Genomic DNA, 25,635 nt, shown 5'->3' on the forward strand with positions numbered 1-25,635 from the left:
TGTAAAGTAATGCAAAAACGTACAAAAAATATTAAAAAACAAAAAATAATTTGATTAAATATCAATCTGAAATCAACTATAGAAAGGCAGCCATTTTAACATGAATTTGTCAACGATTACATGTGTCATTATATAGCCTTTTATTTTAACCTTTTTTATAGCGGAATCACGTGAATCCAATGGTTACCATTAGGTCCCAAAAGGTAAGCGACATTGGGCCTGGTCAACACTAAAACTGGGGAACATTTAGGGATATTAGGCATTATTTCCAGTCGTGCTAGATATTTTCTTAACACTGGAATCAAGTAGTGCAAACTCAGGAAGGGAAATATGTGAGATTGTGCATCCTGACCTTCCTATTACACGCACAAGTATCTTTATATGGGATATTTGTTTTCTTGAGAGATTGACGACATGCCATGTATTCGTCGGTATAAGTTTCATTCTATCCACATGTATGTTCGCCTGGCTGTATATTTGTACGTTATATATATAGAAACTAATTTGTCCGTAATATATTTAGAAACTAATGGGTAGATTTCAACAAAATCTAGTGAGCTACATTTATTAGTTGAAGAGTGCAAGATTATGCGTAACTGTGACGTCGCGTGAGAATAATAAAAGACTCTCTTAGCCTCTGTTGGGGTTTTGATTTCAAAAACGTTAAAATAGTTCCCATAAATGTTAACTAAATTAATCAAGATACGTGACAAAGCTGGATCATCCGATTTGTGTCTTTGGTCACGTTTATTCAAAACTAATTGAAGTTACTGAAGTCAGCTTTAATACAAAACCATTTAGTATTGCTTATATTCATGTAGCCGTGAACCAGAAGTTATACAATTCCTATTCGTCTGGATTTTATATTACGTCACATAAGCTATAATCCTGGCATCGTTAGACATAATTTCGAGTATCTCCTATATCTTGTAGTGTCGCCTTTTACTGGAGCTATCTTATTTTCTTATTGCCATTCATATTCTCTTGACAATTATCCCGAATATTTAACTACATCCTAGAAATTTTCATTACATTCAAAAACTATATCAATACAAATTAAAACCGATATTTTATTTATAACAGACAAAGGAATAGGAATAAAATAATAAATGCTGAAAGAAAAAAACCCGGAAATACTCACTTTCTTTTTCTATTAAATTCGACTTGTAGCTTCCGGCCAACATTGCGGTGAAAAATGGCGTGTAACAGGCAATGAAACAGGCGACTACCGAAAATGTCAGTTTGATGGTTTTAATTTTCGATTTCGACACGCCCTGGCAAATGGCCCTCGGGTTTCTCACCGCGTTTTTGTCGTGCATGTTGGAATACTTTTTCACATGATTGTCCGATGGCTGCGACGATATGCGACACTTATTCGTCTTACGAATATAACGGGACGACGTGTTACTTATCGACTGGACGCATTCCCTTCCCCGCATGCTCTGCCAGACTACATAGCATATCCGTCCATAAAAAAAGATAAGTAGGACAAGCGGCACTAAAAACACCGAACAGAATGCCCACCAACTGTAGGCCAGCACTTCTAGCTGACTCGAGAGGTTCGGATTACAGTGGTAACCATCACCGTACTTGATCAGCCTTACATTGAACTGAGGGGTTGAGCAGAGGAGAGCACACAGCCAGGCCCCGGCTGTCATCATGTGCACGCGTTTGTTAGTCCAGATATGGGCCGTCAGCGGGTGGCAGATCGAGATGTAGCGATCGAGGGCGGTGATTATTAAAACGAAAGATGAGGCATAAAGCTCGACAACACTGATGAACTGGTAGATACGACAGACGGACATATTGTTCGGGAAATAGAAGAATATTTTTTGAATTATTGTTGGTAGGATGTGGAAGAGGGCAACCGAGATGTCCGTCACGCTGAGGTAGACGATCAACAGTTGCATCCTAGTGAGGGCCGTGTGCTTTAATTTCAGTACAATGAGGACGACCGAATTCCCGAAAAGGGCTAGAAAAAATAAAAGTGAAAGAACAGCGATCTCGATTTTGGCCAGTTCTTCATTTCGAATCTGAAGCGATCCGGTGGAGTTGGAAGAGTTGATACTGGTTCCGGATGATTCTAGCTCAAAGAGAAGATTTTCTGTCGAATTCTCCAGAGTATCCATCGTTAATTACCGATATATCAATGATGAAATCTATAAAAGCAAAAAAGAAAAAAAAAGAGAGAGAGAGAAAGAGAAAAAAGACAATATTAAAATCAGTTCAAATAACGAAGCTTGATTAGATAAAAAGGTCATTTGTATTTTTAAATGTTATAGAAATAAATTAACAACAAAGTCTTTCGTATTATTTAGATTCGTCGGATTACTGTTATCATCTTGAGTGTGATTATCACAACGTTTCGGTCGATGTAGCCTCCGACCTTCTTCATGTGTATCTTGGCGAACTCGGGAATTTGGACGGAATTTATTTACTTCACGGCGGTAGCATGATCTTGTTCCGTCAGCTATGACTGGGTAGAGGTCCTAAGTAATTTGCAATTGTATTTTTTCGAAATTCCGTTCAAATTCCCGAGTTCGACAAAAACATGATACGCCTGAAGAAGGTCGGAGATGAAATCGACCAAAACGGTGTAAAAATCACACTCAAGATGAGAACAGTAGTCCGATGAATCCAAATAATACGAATAACCAATCCTCATCTCAAAAATTCAGAAACGCCAAAAACAAAGACTTTTCTCAAATAATTTATCAATTTTTTTCGCGTCTTCGGCCAACAAGCAAAAAAAAAAAAAAAAAAAAAAAAAAAAGATGGTACTGAATGTGTATGTGTTTTGGCGTATAAATTTAAAAACTAAACATGAGACAAAGTAAATGGTATTATAAACCTAAACGGATAGAGGTAAAAAAACAGTTATTATGAGTCAATATACATTTGTTAGGAAAGTTATCCGTAGGGCTGTGACAACAGCATATTCTTTTCATTGTTTTGACTCTTGCGTATATATCCGTTAATATCTTATATGTTTTTATATAGACTGGTGTAGTTCTCGGTTGATTGACTGTGTCTTACAGTGTCGGATATATACTTGAGTGTCAAAAGAATGAAAAGAATATTCTGTTGTCTCAGTTCTAGTTAAAACCGTACGTATATAATGAGTTGTTTTCTGTAAGCGTTGTATTACTTGGAAGCCAATAAATCCATAAAACTGGTATGGTTTTGTTATATCTGGGAGGTAGTGGACGCAAAATGATGTCGTCAATTTTGGAGGATGAGTTTTTGTACCGATTACGCTAGAGGCTAAAGGTGGCTCTAGGTTGCATGTATAACAATATAGTAGCTTCAGAGTGGCAAAGATTCGTTAAGCAATTTACTTGTCCTGCTTTCTCTTCATCTGTAAATAGCGAATGGGGTTATTTTTATATAAATACTAGGAGATGTACCCCGCGTTATCCGGTATAAACGTAACATTAATTTTTTTAATGAAATAAAATAAACGGAAAGGAACTAAGACATGTGCATGCGAGTATTATGTTGTTTTTTTTTAAAAAACAGTTTACCTCTTGAAAGAAAAAATACTCCAGTTGGGATCGAAACCAAAACCTAAAGGCAGTGAGTCAAGTACGATAACCATTAAAACAGCTTGTTCTAAAAATCTTTTCAAATCTCGTGAAACAGTTGACAAACAGATAAAACTCCAAGTAGCATTTTTCTTTATTTTGACCCCTTATCATTCTGTTTTTTTTTCTGGATGAAAACCGATTAAAAACGTTTCCCAAATAACTGAATACAATATATATCACATTTCAAGTCTGTAGATCAAAATTCATTGAGTATATAGCTTAAGAAGTGTCCTCTCTCTCTCACACACATACACACACACTTACATACACACACAGACACACACACACGCACATATATATATATTTATTAAATAACTGTTTTTTAATGCCTACAAAAAGTAGTGTTGAACCATTTCAGGTAAAAATCCGAAAATTGAAAGTTACCTTTACATTTTTCCATTACGCCATACTGAATATATATATATATATATATATATATATATATATATATATATATATATATATACATACATATATATATGTATATGTATATATATGTATATATATATGTATATATATATATATTCATCTGCCATATAATTTTTTAAAAGACGGAATCGCTCGATCGTCGATCACAAGACTCAAGTAAACATGCAAAGATGCCCGGGTAGTCCACTGAGTTTTATCATTTATAACTATTAGATGGACACCCGTGTTGCCCGATCATGAAATACGTTTAAATATCGTATTTTTATTATTGCAGATTGCGTATGTATTATTATAGAATCAATCTTCTACTGATTAATGTATGATACGAGGAATAATTTCCACGGTGGACTAATAAGCAAAAAAATAAAAATAAAAATAAGCAATAATGATTATATCGTTTATCAAATCTCGTCTGTGTTTTTTTACATATCAGGTCAGCTGATATTTGGGTTTAACAATCTTAAAATAGTCTTTTCATTCGTATGGAAAGAAAGTAGAATTTTTACAGGGGAATATTTTACGTTACACCGGTTAAGGTTACACTGGTTTAACGTAAAATATTCCCCTGAATTTTTTTTATTTATAAGAGAAGAAAGACTATTTTTTAGGATAATATTTTTGCGATTTTCGATACTTATCAGATGAATTTCTTTACAAAAGATTTAAGAACAGTGTCTTAAATTAAAATTTTGTGTGAAATTTGCAAAAGATAGGCTCAGCCGTTTCGGAACGTATGAGGAAAAAATTCTCTCACACACAAAATGACTGTTATTTAATGGTAGAGAAGTAGAGATTCCTTGGGGTTTAAATTTCTTATGCATCGGCTGGCATTTTTTACTTTGGCGTCATTCGTACGTGTCATTTGCTATGTAATTAACACAGCCGAATTAGAACTCGACTTAAGACGGAAATATATGATGTAGTGTATTTAGCATTCATTTTGGTTTTATTTTCATAAATATAAACGTATTGCGGCAGAAAATCGTTTCAAATGATTTCCTTTTAATCTCTTCGTCCGCAGCGCGCATGTGTTCTAGTATATATATATACGAGAGAAAAGAAGAGAAACAGGCACATATAGATACATAGATAGATAGATAGATAGAGAGAGATAGAGAGAGAGAGAGAGAGAGAGAGAGGGGGTAAAGAAAGAAAGAGTTGTAATGACAAAGAGTTTCCAGTTTTACGAAGACGTTGAGATTTGAAAAAAAAAGCATTGTAAATGCCCTGCGGATTCCTCGAATCGAGGCGTCTTCCAGTAAGATAATTCTCCAATGACAGTCGTCCTGAGCGCCCGTCCTCCCCGTTTTTCCGTTTGACATCCCATCAAGAAAAGGGGATTAGAATTCTACTTAAAACGAAAACGTGAACTGAACAGTAATAGCAATTGATGGATTCCTTTAAGCAACCGAGAAAATGTCCCAAATTCATAAGCAACTTTGATAATGTTTTTTTCCCTTTCTCTTTCGTTCTGTCTCTCTTTTTTCGAAGCAAGATTTGATAGTCGACATGAGATATTTTCATGAACGCAGTTAAAGCTTTTCTGCACACGGATTTATTTTAAAATATTTATGGAGTATTATGATTCATATATATATATATATATATATATAGTGTGTGATTTTTAAATAAAAAAGTAATTGGCTACATATTTGCTAGGATTTCTATCAATATCAAACGCCATCATGACACTAGTCTAAACTAGTAGCAAACGTTTTATTTCCAAGAGAGATCGTAGCAGAAACACTTGTGCATATGTGGGCAATAATGTTTGTACAAGTAAAGATAATTATAAAATAATACATTTCTACATTTTATTGAGCACTATTTTATAAACACCGAGTTAGATTGACATCTAGAAAACATAGTGATACAATCATTATGGATATATATATATATATATATATATATGTATATATATATATATATATATATATATATATATATATATATATATATATATATATATACTGGCCAGCGTTACCCAGCGGTTTCTAATGGTAAAATAAGCTTAAAAATGTTATTTTAATTTACGCAAATGTCGTATTTATTATTAGTCATGAGTCATATGAGTCAATTATTTCATATTATATTGTACTCAATATATAGTCATGATTTCAAAAGTTTAAAAAAAAATATGATTTGAATGCCATCAGCTAGAATCGAAACCGAAACGAAAAACATAGTTTCATAATTGAAACTATGTCTACAATTTGAACAAAGACTGAAGCTTATTTTTACTCAATTTTATTGGACTGTGGTCAGGAGTGTGAATTTTATTAAATACAAGCTGATTTCTATTACATAAATGTTTTCGATAGACAAGATACAAACTAGGACGGTCCACAGAGTTTTATAATAATGTAGATATATAATGTACACACACACACACACACACACACACACACACACACATATATATATATATACGCATCAAGTGCACTTGAAAACCAAATCACAACGCAATTTTACGAAAATAAACAAATATTTTACTTGTTTGAAATTTATAGTTATATACATTCCTATATATTGTATTTATGAGATCAGAGTATGATGTAGAGTAAGGGATAAAATCTGTTTGACATTTCTGTTTTTTAGGTAGGTGTTTGTTAAGGAAGGAGAAGATGAAAAATAGATGGATAAAGTATTGGCAATCGAGAATTAAAAGTATTTATCGTAAACAAAAACCACTGTCGATTTCATGAACACATCACATATTTTTAATTCCAACGTCTATGGTCCGTCAAAAAAAAAGAAAAGAAAAAAGAAAAGGAATTAACAACCTCGTTACCTCATAGTAGCATCATATATTTTCAAATAGTCACTTATATCTTATTTCAACCACCTTTAAGATGTTTCTAATTGATTAATAGATAAAAATCATTTTCGTTCCTTTTGGTTATCCATATATATATATATATATATATATATATATATATATATATATATACGATAAGGAGTAAAAGTTACATATAACTTTATTATATCAGCAAACAAATAAGACAAGGATTAATAATAGCGAAAAAAGATTTTGTCTATTGCATTTCGAAGGTAAATGCTTCTCATCAGAAATCCTCATCTTTTATTAAATATATTTAATTGTTCCTCTTAATAGTGCTGAGTATTCTCTATCTTGATACGTTTTCTTTGTCAAAGATATATTTTTTGATATTGGTACTCTATATATACATGCATACACATACGCATATATAGATCCACAGTCAGACTGTTTCGTTGTATCACAGTTTTACAGTGCTGCTAGACTAGTAACGATCCCAAGCCAGGATTCAACCTATCAATTCTTAGTTGAGCGTCGACAGTTATACTCACTGACCCAGAGGGTTGATGCTCATAAATGATATATACAAACCGTTATGTAAACATTGACTGCCATATTTAAAATGACTAATTTTAATTTACACACAAAAAGATTTGAATCAGCAGACTAGCAGGCAGACAAGTTTTCGCCGAGGATTAGACAACCGTTTTTCGGCATTTTGTAAATAATTGTACGTGTTTTCAGTGCGCATGCGCTAAATAACAAGGCATGCGCAGAGATATAAAGTCAGCAAGTATTTCTTAGACAGTTTCGTTTTTTTAGCTACACCAATGGAATTACGTACATACTAGCACAAAAAGTGTTTATATCTAGTCTTTATGCATATAAATTTAAGTTTTCATCACATTGACTATGCTATTAAAAACCTACATTTTGTATTTACAATTTATTAAAAAGAATTCCCTAACATACTACATTGAAGCGACTATATAATGTTTATTTCATTTGCATGTTACTTTGAAAAAAGAATGTTTAATTTATTTATATAATTTTGATAGTTTATTATTATATGATTGGTATTATTATACTACTAGCAGTTTAGCCCTGCTTTGCCCGAGCCGTATATACTGTTAATTACTTGCACTACGTGTGAATATACTTTATATAAGATTTCAAATGTTTAGACCAAACTTTTTCTGAGTAATTTCGTAGAGACTGCAGAGGTAATCTGTAAAAAAACTTTCACCTCAATTTTGACCACTTAACATTTATTATTTTGATCTTAAATCAAATTAAAATGTTTTACCCATGTCCAAGTAACCTACATTTAAAAATTTCAAGTGCTTAGACCCAAAATTGGAAGAATTTGCAAAGGTCAACTATTTCAATTTTGACGTTTTGTCGTTTTGTGCCAATTCCATAACACTATTTCAACGATGCTATTGTTTTCTTTACAATTTATAATCACTTTCTTGGGATAAGTCAAAAACGTATAAGAGAGAGAAGATGTTTATAAAGTGAACTTTAAAGAAATAAATTACATGTAATGTTATAGCCTTTAACTCCCTCATGGCACACCCGGCTCTTGACTGCAGTCAATGACTTACGATATATCTTTTTGACCTAAGTGATGGTCGCATTTCTGTTTTGATTATTTTATTTACATAATATAAAAATTGTAAATAAAATAAATATTAAAACATTTTTATTGATTCAAGCATAAAGTTTTTATTGATTCAAGCATAATTGGAAACCGTACACAAAACTTGTGGCCTCATTGATAAATGAAATATATTTATGTAAACACGGTGGATGATGCAGTTTTATAATCAATATAGTTATCAAAGTCTATTTCCCAAATCTTACGAATATTGCATAGGGAACATTCATATTTAAGATGACGGGTACATATATACAAGATATACGATGGTGATGAGGGAGAGAAACATTACTTATGATGGAGAGGGGGACACATTAATTAAGATGGATTATACAAAGTTCATTAATAACGATGATTTCACATTACCTTCAATTTGGTAGCATGATGACACGAAGACGGCAGTTACAAAAATATGAGATGTTCTTTTATTCCATTTGACCGGTCGAAATGATGATGACATCCAGGAATTCACAGTCGTTTCTACATGTTTAAGGTTCTAAACCTTCGCTTCTAAAGGGGGACCTCATCATGTCAGCTCTGTCTCCATAAGACTCGACTCTGAAGTCTGTCTCTCTCTGTCCGCCTAATCTCACTAACTAGCAAACTAGATTGAGAATCTGCTTTTCTGCTATGACGTCATGTGTATGGCTCTGAACGTGATCCACTCACGTGGGAAACTCCCGTGGCCTAACATAAGTGGTTCGAAACATGTTCCCAAATCATTTCTGCAGAGAAAGAGTTCTCTCTAACCTATTTTTCGATCTAACTTATTTTTCAATGTGTTTTTAAATTGCTGTTGTTCGTTCGTCTCTAGCTGACCTTCTGTTTATTCAGTTTTCATAAAATGAATTGAACAATTAAACTTCTTTTTGCAACAAACATATCTAAACTATTTTATGTGAAACTGAACAATGCGAAATTCCATTTCTGAACGTTGCTTACAAAGTTCAAATCTTGGTCTATCTAATGTTTTTCTTACTTACAAGAAAACACGGACTCTTGAACAGCAACAACAACAACAGCAACAACAGCAACAACAGCAACAGCAACAACAACAACAACAACAGCAGCAGCACCATCACCACCACCACCACATTTATAAGAACCATGATTTCAGTATCAAATAAAATAGAAAAGAATCATGTTTGTGAATTCTTTGTGAATACTGAACTGCATAGTCAAAAGTAACTTTGTGACTGAGTTCGAATCCCTCGACCAAGAGTAAATATTACTTACTACGCTGATGATTGCCTAATCATGAAACAGTCGTGACTGTAGAGAATAAAAAATAATTAATGACTAAAAACAATTTTATGTAGTAGCAGGGAGACTAGACGTTGCCAGGGATGGAATAATGATCAACGAATATTTCACACTCTTATATTTTTTATGTCATCGAAACCATGGAAATCGCCCGGGAGGAAGCTTCCTATGCTTCCATGCAGTAATTTAATCCAAAATAGATGTTATTCTACATTCCACACTACGGAAACTACCGTTTCTTTTATAAAATTATTTTATATAAACTTCCTTCCAGTTAACGTAAATAAAAAAAAAACATGTGAACTTACAGACTACGTCATACAAAAAAAAAAAAAATAACAACAACGAAAAATCAAGACAAACCACGTAAATTTTGAAGTCTTCTACAATTCTTTGCAGTTATTGAAAAAAAATTGCGTGCGGAGTTTGAACCTACAGACCACATCATGCAAAAAAACCCCCAAAAACAAACAAAAAAAAACTCGCTATCAACTTACCCACAGTAGAATTTTAACGACCCGTTGTTCTCTCATTGTTGCTAAGCGACGACATGGAAAAATGGCTTTACCGATGATAGATAAATTAAAATAACTGATTCGATTATCGATGCTCGGTAATTATCAGGGGTAATATGAGACAAAACTTAATTAATATCACTCCAAAGCTTATACACTAAATTTTTGTAAATTTTAAAGAAATGCTGTTCAGCCGTTTCGGAGTCTATAAGGAACGCACTCACACACACTGACAAAGTTCCATTTATATAAGTGTGGATAGATATACAAAAAATTCAAGTTTATAAGTTCTGTACACTTAATACTAATATTTATAGAACAATCCTAATCAGATGTAAACGTCCAATATTCGAGATAAAGTATTGATATAAGGAATTAAATTTAAATTTATTTTAAATTGAATTCCTTATATCTATTATAATAAAGTTGTATTCCTGTCTGTTTCTTCACAATTTGATTAACGTACAGGTACACTGTTTCACAAATATTTTTCATACTGCATCCGCGCATTTATATATTTGCCTTCAGCATAGCTTCTATACTATTTAGTCAAAGGGAAACTACATTCAAGAAATAAAACCATTTGCCCATAACATTAAAAAATCTATTTTAATAACGAGCTCTATGTTGTAAATAGTTTGTTGTAATAGAATTGTCTTCATTGTTCTGTTTCGAAATACTATTCAAACTTGATTTATCAAGTTTATTTTTAATTTAATTTATATTTAATTTAAATTATTATTAGCATATACCCGTTGCCTGTAAAAACAAAAGACAATTTATTTATTTAAGCAATGAGAGTTATGTCCCCTGTAAGCTATTTCTTATTTAATTTTCATAGACGAAAATTGATGCATATTATGCTTTCATAAATCCAACATGCGGTCTACTTTCAGGAAAATTGTAAGAAGTTAAGATATTCGGTATATCTTAAATAGTATGTCACGGAACCCCCCGCCTGCCAATATTTTTCAGTCAAAAATAAGAAACACTACAGGGATAAGCGTTAGGTCAAGGGTATAAACTAATCTATATAATTATAAAACTCTGTGGATAATCCGACCATCCTTGCTTGCATATTGAATTTAGTTTTTGACGATCATGAGATTCAATCTTTAAAAAATGAATTACAGATAATGTATATATATATATATATATATATATATATATATATATATATATATATATATATATATATATATATACACAGGGTTACCCCCCCCCAAAAAAAATAAAAGCTATATGGAAGGAAACATTAACCTAGGTTGGAAACCATCATATATATATATATATATATATATATATATATATATATATTTGCGTATTAGCGTGGCTTAGACGCTAAGGAATAAGGGTGGGAGAATTTTATGGTTTTGTATGGATTCTAGTTGATAGTACCCAAGGCATACATACTACCAATTAATAATTTTTATGTGCCATTTCATGGCAAGAATTCGTTACATGTAGATGTGACATAGAACTGTTGTCGCTAAAAGCGCAGTTTGAATGGACGCATCATTGTTTTCATTTATCTTTTCACAAATGTGTGCGGAAAACGAAAAGCAAATATGTAGTAAGACTTTTTTTCGCCTTGGAATACCATTAACATTTTTAATTCCTGCCTTGTCAGTGTCTTTCACACCTGATTCAATTGAAGGATTTCCGAAGAATATTGCTTCGGGCATCAGAAGCCGAATTGCGATTCCAATTTCCCGGATTCAATTTTATTACCTCAAGCATGTCTAGCACGTGTCAACTCGAATTGACCGTCAGATTGAACCACGGGCAAAAAATGTAGAGAAATAAGTAATTGACATAAGAAAAACGTTGCCTTTGGCTGCCAGTAATTTGTTGATTTATTTACTTATTTTAGGAATGAAAGGCAGGTTTATTTGTAAAATGATTTTTGGTAGAAAATGGGAGATAAATGTGTTTATGATCAATGTTAATAGTCTATGAAAAAAAAATTGAAACGAAACAAAAAAAAATATCCTGTTTAAATTGAGTGTGAAAGAAGAAAGTTTCCACACTAATGGATATAAGAAAATAAATGTCACGCAAAAGAAAGAAAATACGCCAAAAGGTAATATGACACAATAGGAACAAAAATCAAATCAAAAGTTAAAAATCAAAACAAAATAGTTGTTCTATCTTCTCTCTACATAATTTCTGGTTTTCCCTGTATCTTGTTCATCTTATCACCACATAGGAAATGTTTAGCATTTATGGGTACACATTTGCTCCGTTTGTTCCAATCTATTTCCTATTTTGTCACTCTGGAGTTACAAACAAAAACGTTATTTTCGCTGCTTGAGTACCCTAATAAAACGAAACCCTTTAACTAAATATATATATATATATATATATATATATATATATATATATATATATATATATATAAAGAACGGTAAGCATAAAATATCTTAGCAAAATAACCCGATTTAACATTAAATAAACTGAAAAGCGTTGATATGCCGTAGGACCAAACAACAAAACTAAATACCATGAATAAATATTTAAAAAAATAAAGAACTTAAAGCAGCAAAACTGTACACAAATTAAGGTTTAGTGGATTTGATATAAAATAATCCGAAACAGCAAATCAGTCAAAAGAAGCTGAAGAAGGACTTGAATAATTATATGAAAATAAAAATAGAACGAAATGTGGAAAAGAAAACAATATTTACCTTTAAAAATGCACTTCAAATTACCCATACGCAAACTCGGACTCAGTTTTATAAAATGTATATAAAGTGGGGAACTGTGCAGCAAGTTGTTCGTTCAAATGACATTTCTCAATTCTTGTTAAACTATGGTGAACCAGGAAGCAATAATAAAATTCTAAAAATAAGCAGTCCGATGAAATACATTATCGAAGTAAAGTTTTCTTGCATTTGGAGACTTCTACAATGAAGGGATGAGCTTTTGCTGCTAATCAGATTTGTTGGATATAGTCACGTTAATGTGTACAAGTGGAGTAAGTCGAACACTGTTTCACTGGCCTGCTTCCCAGCCTTTTACCATATGGTAGCATCTAAGTCCAATGTAAACAAGTTCTTGTTTAGCCGTTCCCTTAAATAATCCAAATTATAAATAATTTACACCATTAACCTTTATTACACTGCCAACTTACATTCGTTAACCCTTATCCTTGAGTGTCCTTGGGGCCTTGACTCCTTTGCAAAAAGAAAGTTTGTCAGATCCCTTTCCATAGAAATACGTTTTAAACCTGCACAGGGATTCAATACTGCAGAGATGGGGCAACGGTTGGAGCTTGTTAGGCAGTGGGATTATTATTAAGTTAGTTGTTTTGCAAGTGACAAAGAGATAAAGATCATTAGTTGGTGCAGCATCCAAAATGTGACAACAATACTACACGATGCCTTTCTAGAGATATAGGATATTGGCAAGTGTTGGTGTTTTTCTTATCGGGTAAATGTATCCCAGATAGTAGCACCAAACTTAGAAGTCTATTCTAATTTTTCTTGCCATTACATGTAAAACAAATAAGAACATCAAATACTAAGAAGCAAAGGCTAATTCGAGATTAATCGAATGGGCACTGTCACCGCCCATGAAATCTGATCTGTCGACTTGAAAACATATCTGATCTATTGCGGTCAATTACTAATAAAGTTGACAAAAGTATTTAGCCCCAATTCTTATTAGATATTCATACTCTAATAATTTGTGTTTAACTAATTTTATACAATCCTGCCTGTTGGCTTTAGAATACTGCGAAGCGGCCTGAGTTCATTCCGCACAGGTCAACGTCGGGCTAAACAACGCATGTAGGACAATTACGTACGACCTGAAAACGATCAACCTAGCGTCTGTCTCCAGGATTCACCAAAATGTGACAGCGAAGTCAGTTCGTGACAAGTAGATCAACGATAATTTCCACCTCCTATTTAGACCTGAAAAGGTGTCATAGCGGCGATCACCTAGCAAGAGTTTTTCAGTCATAAGCCTCGATCGAACAACACTAGTATCCTTCCGTCTGCTGTTAGTGAGATATCAGTCAAAGACAATAACAACGAGTCTCTTTCGGCATCGGGAGTTGACCTGCCAGCATGTTTTGATCTCCTTCAGAAAAAGTGGGTAACACTTAACCTGGTTCGGACGAAGGTTGCCAAAACACGGGACAACCTGCTCAAACGCAGGTCACTCGTTGTCTCAGCGGCGCCGACGTGAGGACTGTCTCACAGAGTGTCACTTAAACTATGCATGCGCCGCTGCGAACCTAAGTGATGTTTGAGACACTCCCTGATGATGAACTTCGAGACAGAGTGAAACGCGATGATGATGATGATAATGCTGATGATGCAATCAAAGATCACATTTCATATTTATATAAGCTTAGCTAAAATTTATTTGCCTTAAACCAAATTAAGCAAGTATTTTTTTCTGATTGCACACAGTACATATGCATCAGTAAAACATTCAAATTAATTAAAAAAGGATATTTACAAACGATTAAAAATTAAGATCATGACACTAATAAAACTTCGTACAGTTTGACAGTTTAACAAAGATAATCTCATTATAAAATTAAGCTAATACTTTATAAAGTCGAAGGTATGAAGTTTGTTCCAAAAGTTAAGTCTCCTATTTTCTAGCTTATAAAAGTGGAAGAGCTAGAAAGACGGAAGAGTTACCTTTACAACGACGATTTTTTGTGCTTCAGAATTTATTTTTCCATATAGTCAACAGCATTCTACATGCACATTATTGTCAGCAATGAGCGATGACTGCTCAAGTCGGTTGAGACGCACTTTCTCATGAGAAGGTCGTTCTAAAAGGGAAGTCTCCAATTTTTAACTAAAACTTTAAAGAGCTTCGAAAATGGAAGTGTTACCATTAGAACGAATGACCTTTGGTTCTTCAGACTTAATTTTTCTACATAGTTACCTCTATTCTCAACACACCGTTGCTCTAAATTCAATGGCACATCTCTGCTTCTGATGCACACTCATGGCAGCGGTTGCTTTCTTAGAGTCTCACACCTTTAATATCTGCAACAGAGATTAAACTTTCAGGCTACTTTATCACCATAAAAATGCAATTTGCAATCCCCTCTGATCTAAAAAATGAGACATTACTTATGGAACGTCCTTGTATACTTATTGAGAACAATAGTGCATAATAGAAGACGATGATAGCATTTATCTGCTGTAGACTTTAACTGAACATATACTCTGTAAAAAACGAGCTTTACAATTTCTAAGATTTGAGACATATTTTATTTTAATCACATATTTTTCTTTAAATATATCATTTTATAAAGTGAATAGAGTTTATTAAAACTACATTTTATGAAGGACAAGTTAACAAATTTTTTTTTAATGTTTTTTTTTCTTTTGAGTTTAGTATAGAATACATCGCTTTTATGGAACTTTTTGCTGTTTCTAAATAATCGGCTTAGTAGGAGAATTTAGGCAAGTTCTTCAAGCGAGGTTTGAATGTAGTTTCATTCAAAATTCAACGACATTCTCCAACCTATATATCAAACAGACTGTTACTAAGATGTAGTACTGCTGTCATATGTGGGGATGTGCCACTCAGGGAACCATTTAATAAATTCTGGTAGGGTAATGTACTCTTAATGTGCTCCACAATTGCTTTTACACAACGGAAATGTTGTTCTCCACTGTATCGCTATGTTCGCGGTAGGTGCTTAACTGAGCTTCATTCCCTAGCCCCCTATAGACATTCACAACAAGAACTCTTCTAGTCATAATCACAGTGAAGAACTTTCCTTTCTCTTCCCGTACAAAAAATGCGAAACTGTAATTAACAAAATGCCTTTTCTATTTTCTATCTAAGATACAAGATACGACGATTACAGTAGTGTTGTTTTAAATTGTAATGTTAACAAATACTTATAAAGCGTCCTGTTGCCAAAGCCAATTCACTTAATTAATATTCTGCACATTCCACCAATTGAATTCTATCTTCCGTGGCGGTGATAATCGTCAACTCAACAATCTTTTCAATCCTTGTACTTGAGTTGCAGCTAGGCCTTAATAGAGAACTATATATCGATATATTCTTGTTACGTAGCAGTGGTTCCTTCTCTTTATTTTTCATTTTTGTTAGAGCTGTCGCAATGAGTGTCAATTTTTGACATTTTCTCTCAGAAAATAATGACAGCAGAAAAGCGTTTGGAATTTAACAATTCTTAAACACTTTTTGTTGTTTTTGCTATTTACATATATTCAACTAACGCATCATAAGTAGAGGTAAGGCACTCCTCTTTCCATTACGCTCGCTCTCTTCTTCTATCCAGAGAAAAGAGAAAGAGTTTATCAGTTTATGTCTTACGTAATATTCAACTTCATTTCTGTGAAATTATAGTATGGCATGCTGCTCGAATTCAAATCTTTAAACTTTTAATAGAATTTTCCATTTCTCTGATAAATCTAACCTTATGTAAAAATACCGTTTAAAAGTTATTTTTACACATCCACACCCAATCTTGTGACGAGGAAATTGAATATAAAAACACATATCTGTTAGCCCTTAGTCGTCTTATTGACTGTTTCTGATCTACACACGTAAACGATTTCTTTGTAACTGAATGCTGTTTGCAGATTATGTGTCTTTTATTATGTCCCTTCATAAATATTTTTTTTCTGTTGCATAAGTAAACTCTATGGAGGAGTCTATTGTGTTTCCTTTATTTTTAAGGTTTTCTATTTGTGTGCTTTTTAGGAGGAAAAACTTAAATGTCACCAATAAATCTAAATTGGGCAGTGTTCTTAAGTAATATACATATCAATGACTAAATTCCATCTAAATTTCATCTAAATTTCATCTATTCAACGAATAATTAATAGTCCCCGTTAAGAACTGTTTCAATTTACTCTTTATATACATACAAAAAATTCACGGTTTCCTCGTAATAAACTCATAGTAATAATCAGACTGATCACTGGCATAACTTATTTTACGTTTAACATGTTGTTTATCGTTATTTCCATGGCAGGTGCTCGTCTGAACTCCAATCTCTGGTCCCTCCTCGCCAATCTTTCACGAAAAACACCCGTCTAATTGAATCCACTGTGAAAAATTCCCCCCACTCATTATCTGATCCTAAATCAAAACGTGGATTCCATGAACAAAGCTTCTTTCTTAGAACTGCACGCCTGTGGAACTCTGTTCCGTCTGCCTGCTTCCCACCTGACTACAACTTGGATGTCTTCAAGTCCAACGTTAACAAATTCTTAATGAACTGCCTCCTTAAGTAAACACTTCATCAAATTTCCACACTAACGTACTGTACTAGCTATAACCCTTATCCCTGAGTGGCTTCCGGGCCTTGATAAGTGGTGATCACCGTGTAAAAAAAACAAAAAAAAAACATTTATTTCTATAAAGAAAATGTTTCACTTCAACTTTGTGGATTATTAGCCTATTTATTAATATTCAGACAAAAATATAACAGCAAGAACCCAAAACTTAATTTCATTTCATCAAATAATTCATTCAAGAATAGAACATGTTTTTCATGTAACAATTGCACTACCATTGAAAATTTAAAGACTATGCTTACTTTGAAAAGAAGAAAAACAGACAAACGGAACATTCTTTTCACTTCACAAGCGTACGATATATTTTTACAATATTATACTTGTATGTAATTTTTGATGACGTCTTGCATCGAGATAGAAACATTAATGAATATCTACATGATCTTGGATTTCAAGTTCCATATATGTTATAATACGGTGTTGAAACATCAGTGCTCGTCAGATGTTTGAAGTTAATCAACGTGAAGCCCGGTAAGTACACGATGGATAATAATTTGTGAATGTTAGACGCTGTATGCTATCTTCCAAAAATCGGGCGATATATTCGAATTAGAACTGCTTGTAAATTAAATATTCCTATAAACGCCTTCATTTTGGAGAAACCAGCAGAACTTTGCCATATCAAATAGTACGCTAGATTTTACTCATAGTTTTTTTCCATTTCATCCAAAGGAAGTTTCGAAATAAAGATGAAACGTTGATGAACATATAATTCGATTTGTCCCTTTTTATTTCTCTTTCTCTCTCCCTCTTTCTATCTCTCTCTCTCTCTCTCTCTATGTATATATATATATATATATATATATATATATATATATATATATGTGTGTCTGTATGTGTATGCGTATGTGTGTGCCCGTGTGTGCGTGTGTGTGTGAAGAGAGCAAGAGACAGATAGATAAAGAGAGAAAGAGATAAATCAAATGTTTAGCTCACGAGGCAATTTGTTTTTTCCCCTTGAAATTCTGGATAGTTTTATTGGCAAAGCGAATGCTTGTATGAATCTGTATTCACCTGGCCACATTGTTTTTAATCTGCAGAGAATTTTGAACTAACTCTTGTGCATGTTGCTATAAGTAATGATGGTATATATATATATATATATATATATATATATATATATATATGTTTTTTGTGTCTTGAAATTCATATAAAAACCTTTTTATTTATTGCTTTAGAAAATACAACTTTGTTAGCCTACACACTTGTATTTTAATATATAGCGGGTTTAGACCTGTGCAACACATTCGATTGAGTTTTTACCCATGGAAAAAGCCCCTAACGGGATCCAAACTAAAAGAAATAAACTTAAAACAGTAGACGACTTACTGTTGTACACAAGCGCTAATATACGTTTATACGTTAAATTGGTTAAGTTTTCCTTTTCAGCTGGTGATAGTTTAACGGTAATGACTAAGGCTTGAGTGCTAATTGCTTTTATTTACATTCTACTTATATAGCATATCTTTTGAAAATACTACTATATATTGTGTTCTATATAATAATAAATATAGTATTAGCTCTGTAATAATAAATAGGAAATCTGCATGAATCAAAATATCACATTTAACCGTATTTTACGACAGGGCCACCCCGAGAGTCAATACTATATATTGGGTTCCATATAATAGTTAATATAGAATTGACTCAATAATAATAATAACTATGAAATATGCATACATTAAAGTATTATATTGAAGCGTATTTTTCGATTGGAAGACGCCGGGCAGCTTGCTAGTATATATATATATATATATATATATATATATATATATATATATATATATATATATATTACACAGTGATCACCACTTATCAAGGCCCGGAAGCCACTCAGGGATAAGGACTATTGCAAGTACATTACGTTAGTGTGGAGATTTGATGAAGTGTTTACTTAAGGGGGCGGTTCATTAGGAATTTGTTAACGTTGGACTTGAAGACATCCAAGTTGTAGTCAGGTGGGAAGCAGGCAGACGGAACAGAGTTTATTTATACAAACATTATTTATTATTATTATATACAAACATCTACCTATATATATATATGCATATATATACCTATATATATATATGCATATATATATATGTCTATAATATAAAGCTGAATGTGTGTGTGTGTGTGTCTGGTCACAAATATGCTCCTATATGGTTGGCTATTTTAAAAAACGGATTACATATAATGATAGATGTATCGAGACACAGGAATGGGTATGTTTGATCCTGCAGAACGGTGGTTCATTAAAATTGTGGGGTCTGCGTTCGCGCCTGGTCCACAAAGTATGAAAATAAAAAAAATAAAAGTTAAAAAAAAGTTTACAAGTGTTTTTGATAAAGATGTACATAAGAATACTTTGATAAGTATGTTTTAACTTAAATAGGGATGGTATAATTAAATTGTGTGGTCTGCGTTCGCGCCTGGCCTTCATAGAATGGAAATAGGCACAAACTTTAATAAAGACTTTTCATATCTATCTGCGTAAGTATACTTTGATAATTATGTTTCAGGTTGAAGAAATATGGTATAATAAAATTGTGGGGTGTTCGTTCGCGCCTGATTTCCATAGAATGGAAATATGTCACAACGTTTAACAAGGTTTTTAATATAGATCCACAGAATATTGTGATAAGTGTTTCAGTGTGAACAGGTATGGTATAATAAATATGGGGTTTATCTATTTAATTTTTACTTTCATCATATTTTGCTTTGGTTTTGATACCCCCGAATTCGAAGCAATCTCTTTACAACCCTTCCTTTTCATAACCTATCATACTTTCATAAATCAGAGTCCATTTTCTGTAGGCTGTTTTTGAACCCAGTCAACGACAGGTACTTTTGCTAGTATATATATATATATATATATATATATATATATATATATATATATATATATATATATATATGTGTGTGTGTGTAGATAGATAGGTAGATAGAAAGACCGATGTAGACATAGATATTGAGATATAGATATATAATGATAATAAACGGTGCCTATAATTTATTATTAATGGGAACTATCCGATAAGATATCACGCCCTTTAAGTGTCCTCGATCTGTTCTCTATATTTCCCAGACTGAAAGTTGATATATATATATATATATATATATATATATATATATATATATATATATATATATATATATATATATATATATATATATGTGTGTGTGTGTGTGTGTGTTTGTGTGTGTGTGCATGCGTGTGTGTGTGCATGCGTGCGTGTGTGTGTGTAGTTTTATATAATAACTTGAATTATCGTCGCATGTGCGCTATTTTTTATTAACCGATATGACTTCTTGTTTCAATTTTTAATGTTTTTAGTAGATAGATATAGTTCCTCATGTTCTATAGCAGAAAATACCGTAAATGTAAATTTGCATGTTATAAATAAATACATTGTACAGATTAAACAAATGCAATTATTAACATATCGCTTGATAATCTCCTGGGCTGACATATCGATGGTGCCATTAAAAACACTAACGTGATTAAACTTAGGTACTGACATTCAAATGTAAAAATTAGAGTAGGCAGATTATTGGCTTACAAATTACAGGTACACTTATGTTGCCACGTTTCAATACAATGAAAATCTGAATTTCATTTTTGATGGGAAAATATTGTTCAAGCGGAAAATGTCTAGTTTGCCTCTGATGGAAACATAGTTAAGAGCTTGTATGCTACTAGGTGTCTTCAATAATATTCTAGACTATTTAAAATTAGCGGTCGACTCCTGAAAATTCAGATTTTATGGCTACATACCTTATAAGCTAACTGACCAATTTTTATTATTTCAGGTTTAAAGAAACAGCTACAACAGGAATTGGAATGCACCCTACTAAATCTTGATTGTCACAGCTGGTGATTTTTAGAAATGAAATCTGGGCGTGAGAACACTTTAGAAGAAGGATATGCAATAAATTTCCGTTTTAAACTTAGAAAAATGCTACAGAAACTTATGGAATGCTTCAGGCTGCTTTTGGACTATCTTGCATGAATCGGACATCAGTTTTTGAGGGGCATAAGAGATTTAAGGAAGGAAGGAAGGAAGGAAGGAAGGAATAGAGTATGAGGGTGTCGATGTTGGAACTGTATACACAGTTATTCGCGAGGTACTGAAGACGTGGAAGATTTGCACGTAGTTTTTTAGAAGGGGGCTCAGAGAAAATCAGACTACCCAGATGGGTATCAAGACAGTTCTTCATCCTCAATATAGTCCAGGCCTGCCTCCCTGTGACTTTTGGTTATTCCCTAAGCTCAATGAAATCTTTAGAAGCTGTCGTTATTAGACAATTGAGGAGATATGGCCTCTATGCCTTGATAATGATTTCTTTGTTATAAAAAGATGAAAGACACTTTACGAGGGTCACTGACATGCTCACACAAGAGGATTTCCATGGGGCCTTCAGAATTTGTTGAAACAGTACAAGTGCAATGCGGCCGGAGGTTTTTACCTCGAAAGAGAATAGCGTTGCATGTGTGTGCTATCAATGAATGTGCTTATACGAAAAAAGCCTAGAACCTTATTAAAGGTACCTCATAAATTCAAATCTAGTGAATGATCTTGAAAACCCATCTTGTCAAAATTAGGCAGTTGTTCGGCAAAGAGTTATCTAAAAATTGTTTTAGCTCATCGTAATTTGAAGTTCTACGAGATACGAAAATATCAAAGGCAGTTCAGCTACGCGTTCGCATAAACCTTTGCAAGTGAAAGACTGTGTTTAAAGTGGGTGTCGGGTTTGATCACTGTCGATCGAAAGAACAATATGTCAACGATTCAGAGCATTGTTTGTAATAGTTTCGAACGTAACAGAAATGGGGTTTTGCGCCAATATTTAACAATTGATGAAATATGGATTATCAGTTTCACCTCGAGCCATGTTAGCCATCAGAGGAGTTGATGTAAAAAGCCATCAAAATTACCCACGAACGCAGACATAAGCAAGCAAGTTTTTGGCCTTCGTATTTTGAATTGTACAGCGTATTTTCTTGATCAATTATCTTGTGAAACGACGGAAACACTAATATTTAATAATTTATAACATAAATGGTTCGTTTAAAGAAAGAAATTCATATTAAATTTCCTCAAATAGAGAATGAAGAAGTACTCTTTCACTAAGATAATGATGCCAGAACAACATGAATTATACTTTGAATTATTTACGCAACCAACACATTCTCCGAATATATATCCAACAACGATTCATTGTTTGCACACATCAGTGTAAGAGACTCTGCTCTAATGAAAAAGTAAAATCAGAAAATGAACCTGATCTGGCGCCAAAACAAACATCAAGTTATTAAGTAAACAATCCAATCAATATATCACCCTATAAGAAGAATATTTTAAGGGCAAAGTCTACAAAAGTAAATTTGGTCTAAAAGTTGTTTTAATAGACTCGCGATGTTTACAACGCAATTTATCGAATGAGGATTAAACTTCCAAGATTAGCAGTGATTATATTTTATTTGTTTTCTTCAAGTAAGAAAAAGAAAAACACGATTGTCTGTTCATTTAATCGATGCTGTCATGAACTCTAGTTGAGGTTCCGGAATCTTTATAATAATCAATTGTACCAATCATGTGCACAGCTAGAGATCATAGCGTTGTTGTCTGTAATGAAACAAATAAAGAATCAATAGATATATTGATCTTTCATTCACACACACACACAGACACGAAATAGTTTGAACCTGCATTTCGACGTTAACGCATCTTAACAGGGCTGTAAAGTCAGCTAAGAAATTAAAGTTGTCAAAACGAAATCTGAGAGAACATCGGCCAGTTTAAAATTAACCTCAGTAAATGTATCAAAATTAACCTCAGTAAATTTATCATTTATTGCTCAGACGAGCAGACTATCTAGTCATACACCCAACATATTTGACGGAGCATGTACATTAACGCCAACCAAAACACGTAAAGCATTCTTACTTATATATATATATATATATATATATATATATATATATATATATATACACTAGTGTTTCATGCTTACGAAATCACCAATATAGGAGGTGACTATTCTTGTCGGTCGTGCGATTCAAACCCTATCATGAAGCCACCTTTAACTTCATTTGCTAACCTATATCTTATATATATATATATATATATATATATATATATATATATATATATATATATATCGTGTTTTTGTTTTTCTTACTTGAAGAAAACAATATATCTAACTGATGAGCCCAAATGAGGGCGAAACTCGAGTCTTGAACTTCCGGTTCGTTGACTGTCATGACTTTTGTGGGCTGCGACGTTGTTTGGCTGTGGACTTTATTATATATATATATATATATATATTATTTGTATGTGTGTGTGTGTGTGGTATATAAACACTTGAAATAGCTTGCGTACATGTAATTGTGTTTCAATTGTTTTCAGAAGTCAAATATTTTAATAAAAACAAATTCATCATAAAAAGTTAGAGGTAAATACTTCAGACAAATCATTAGAAGACGATTTAAATTAAATTGTAATTTACCCTACTAATCTTCTAACAACATTAACATGCCTTGTTATCTACCACTCTGTCGTAAAGACTTAGACAGACATATGCACGGACTTGGAATCTATATTCGAAACATCCTCACCTTTGACTAGAGAAACAAAACTAGAATCAGACGACCAGGTCTGTATGTGCTTCAGACTTAACATGTAACATAGCATTAGCTACTTATTTTGTCTTTACCCCTCTCCCTCGACCCAGGACAATAACTCAACAAAAAATGTTTCTGATAGCATAGCTACAGAATTCTCTTTATACACAAGCGCACAAGTACATGTATGTGGTGATTTCAATGTCTATCAGAGTAACTAGCTTGGATTCTCTACTTACACAGACGTAGCTGGGAGCACAACACATAGCTTCTCTATATCTTATTCCTATCACAGACGGATACATTTCCAACACGTTTCCCACACCAGCAAGATCAAAATGCCTCACTTGTTGATCTATTTTTGATAACAGTTCCCGGCGATTGTGAAACGAATGCCCACAGCCCACTCGGAAATGCTGATCACGCTGTGATAATGGTAGAAATCGCCGTAAATTCCCGACCCAAAACAGCAGAGCCACTTTTCAAAACAACAAGGTATTTTAAAAAGGCTGATTGGGAAGCCATCAGGGATCTAATCAGAGATGCTTCATGAGAAAATATTTTTTCTCTTCCCGTTGAACAGTGCGCAAATGAGACCACTAAATGGTTTAAAACTGCAATTGAAGCACCTGTTCCAACGCGGAAATACTATAGCAGGCCCCACTCTCCCAAATGGTTTACTTCTTCTTGTGCAGCTGCAATTTCTCAAAGGCCGCATGCGTCTCGCAGATTTAACCGACATAAGTTTAGTTTAAACAGACGTTTATAGAAGCTAAAAGTAATTGTAATAGAGAATATACTGAAACCACTAGAAAACGCATCGAAGCACAGAAATTAGGAACCCGTGATTTTTGGAAAATCTACAACAGTGTAGTAAATAATGACCAGTCAACAATTCCCCGACTATAAAACAACCATGAGGTTGTTTGTACAGCAACCGAGAAGGCTAATATGCTTGCCAGTTGGTTTGCCTCAAATTCCACATTACACCCGGCACACCACTCCCTCCCTGGCTTTCCTTTGCAGACAGACGCAACACTAGACTTAGACTTAGACAGACATATGCACGGACTGAAAATCACCCCTTTCGCAGGTGCATGGCACCATAAAAAAACCTAGACACCTCGAAAGCATCTGGACTTGGCTGTGCTATTAAAAAAATGCTCCGTTAAAGTTGCTCCTCTTCTCTTCAAACTTTACAACAAATGCCTTAACGAATCTTTCTTTCCTAACTGCTGGAAAACTGCTTCTGTGGTACCAGTTTTCAAGAATTCTGTCGAAAGAACTGCCCCATAAATTATCGCACAATTAGTCTCCTCCCGCTTTTGCCAAAATATTTGAGTCCATAATTAACCAAGCTCTAGTTCATCACCTTACAGCTGCAAAACTTCTGATCGAATATCAATATGAATTTAGGCAAGCCTGTTCCACATATGATATCCTAACTGTAATCTCTGAACGTATATACAATTCACTAGA

General features: G+C 33.3%; 1 protein-coding gene across 1 annotated transcript in view; it reads right to left on the reverse strand.

Moving 5' to 3' along the window:
* LOC145292147 (octopressin receptor-like) overlaps positions 1–25,635 on the reverse strand; it is a 703,730-nt gene that overhangs the window by 246,336 nt on the left and 431,759 nt on the right. The window contains exon 3 of the mRNA XM_080138276.1: positions 1,142–2,159. Coding sequence (XP_079994402.1) covers positions 1,142–2,129 — 988 coding nt within the window. The 5' untranslated portion in view covers positions 2,130–2,159. The remainder of the gene's footprint in view (positions 1–1,141; positions 2,160–25,635) is intronic.

Source organism: Euprymna scolopes, chromosome 13, assembly GCF_053919585.1.
Source record: "Euprymna scolopes isolate OS-2025 chromosome 13, ASM5391958v1, whole genome shotgun sequence".
Classification (NCBI taxonomy): domain Eukaryota; kingdom Metazoa; phylum Mollusca; class Cephalopoda; order Sepiida; family Sepiolidae; genus Euprymna; species Euprymna scolopes.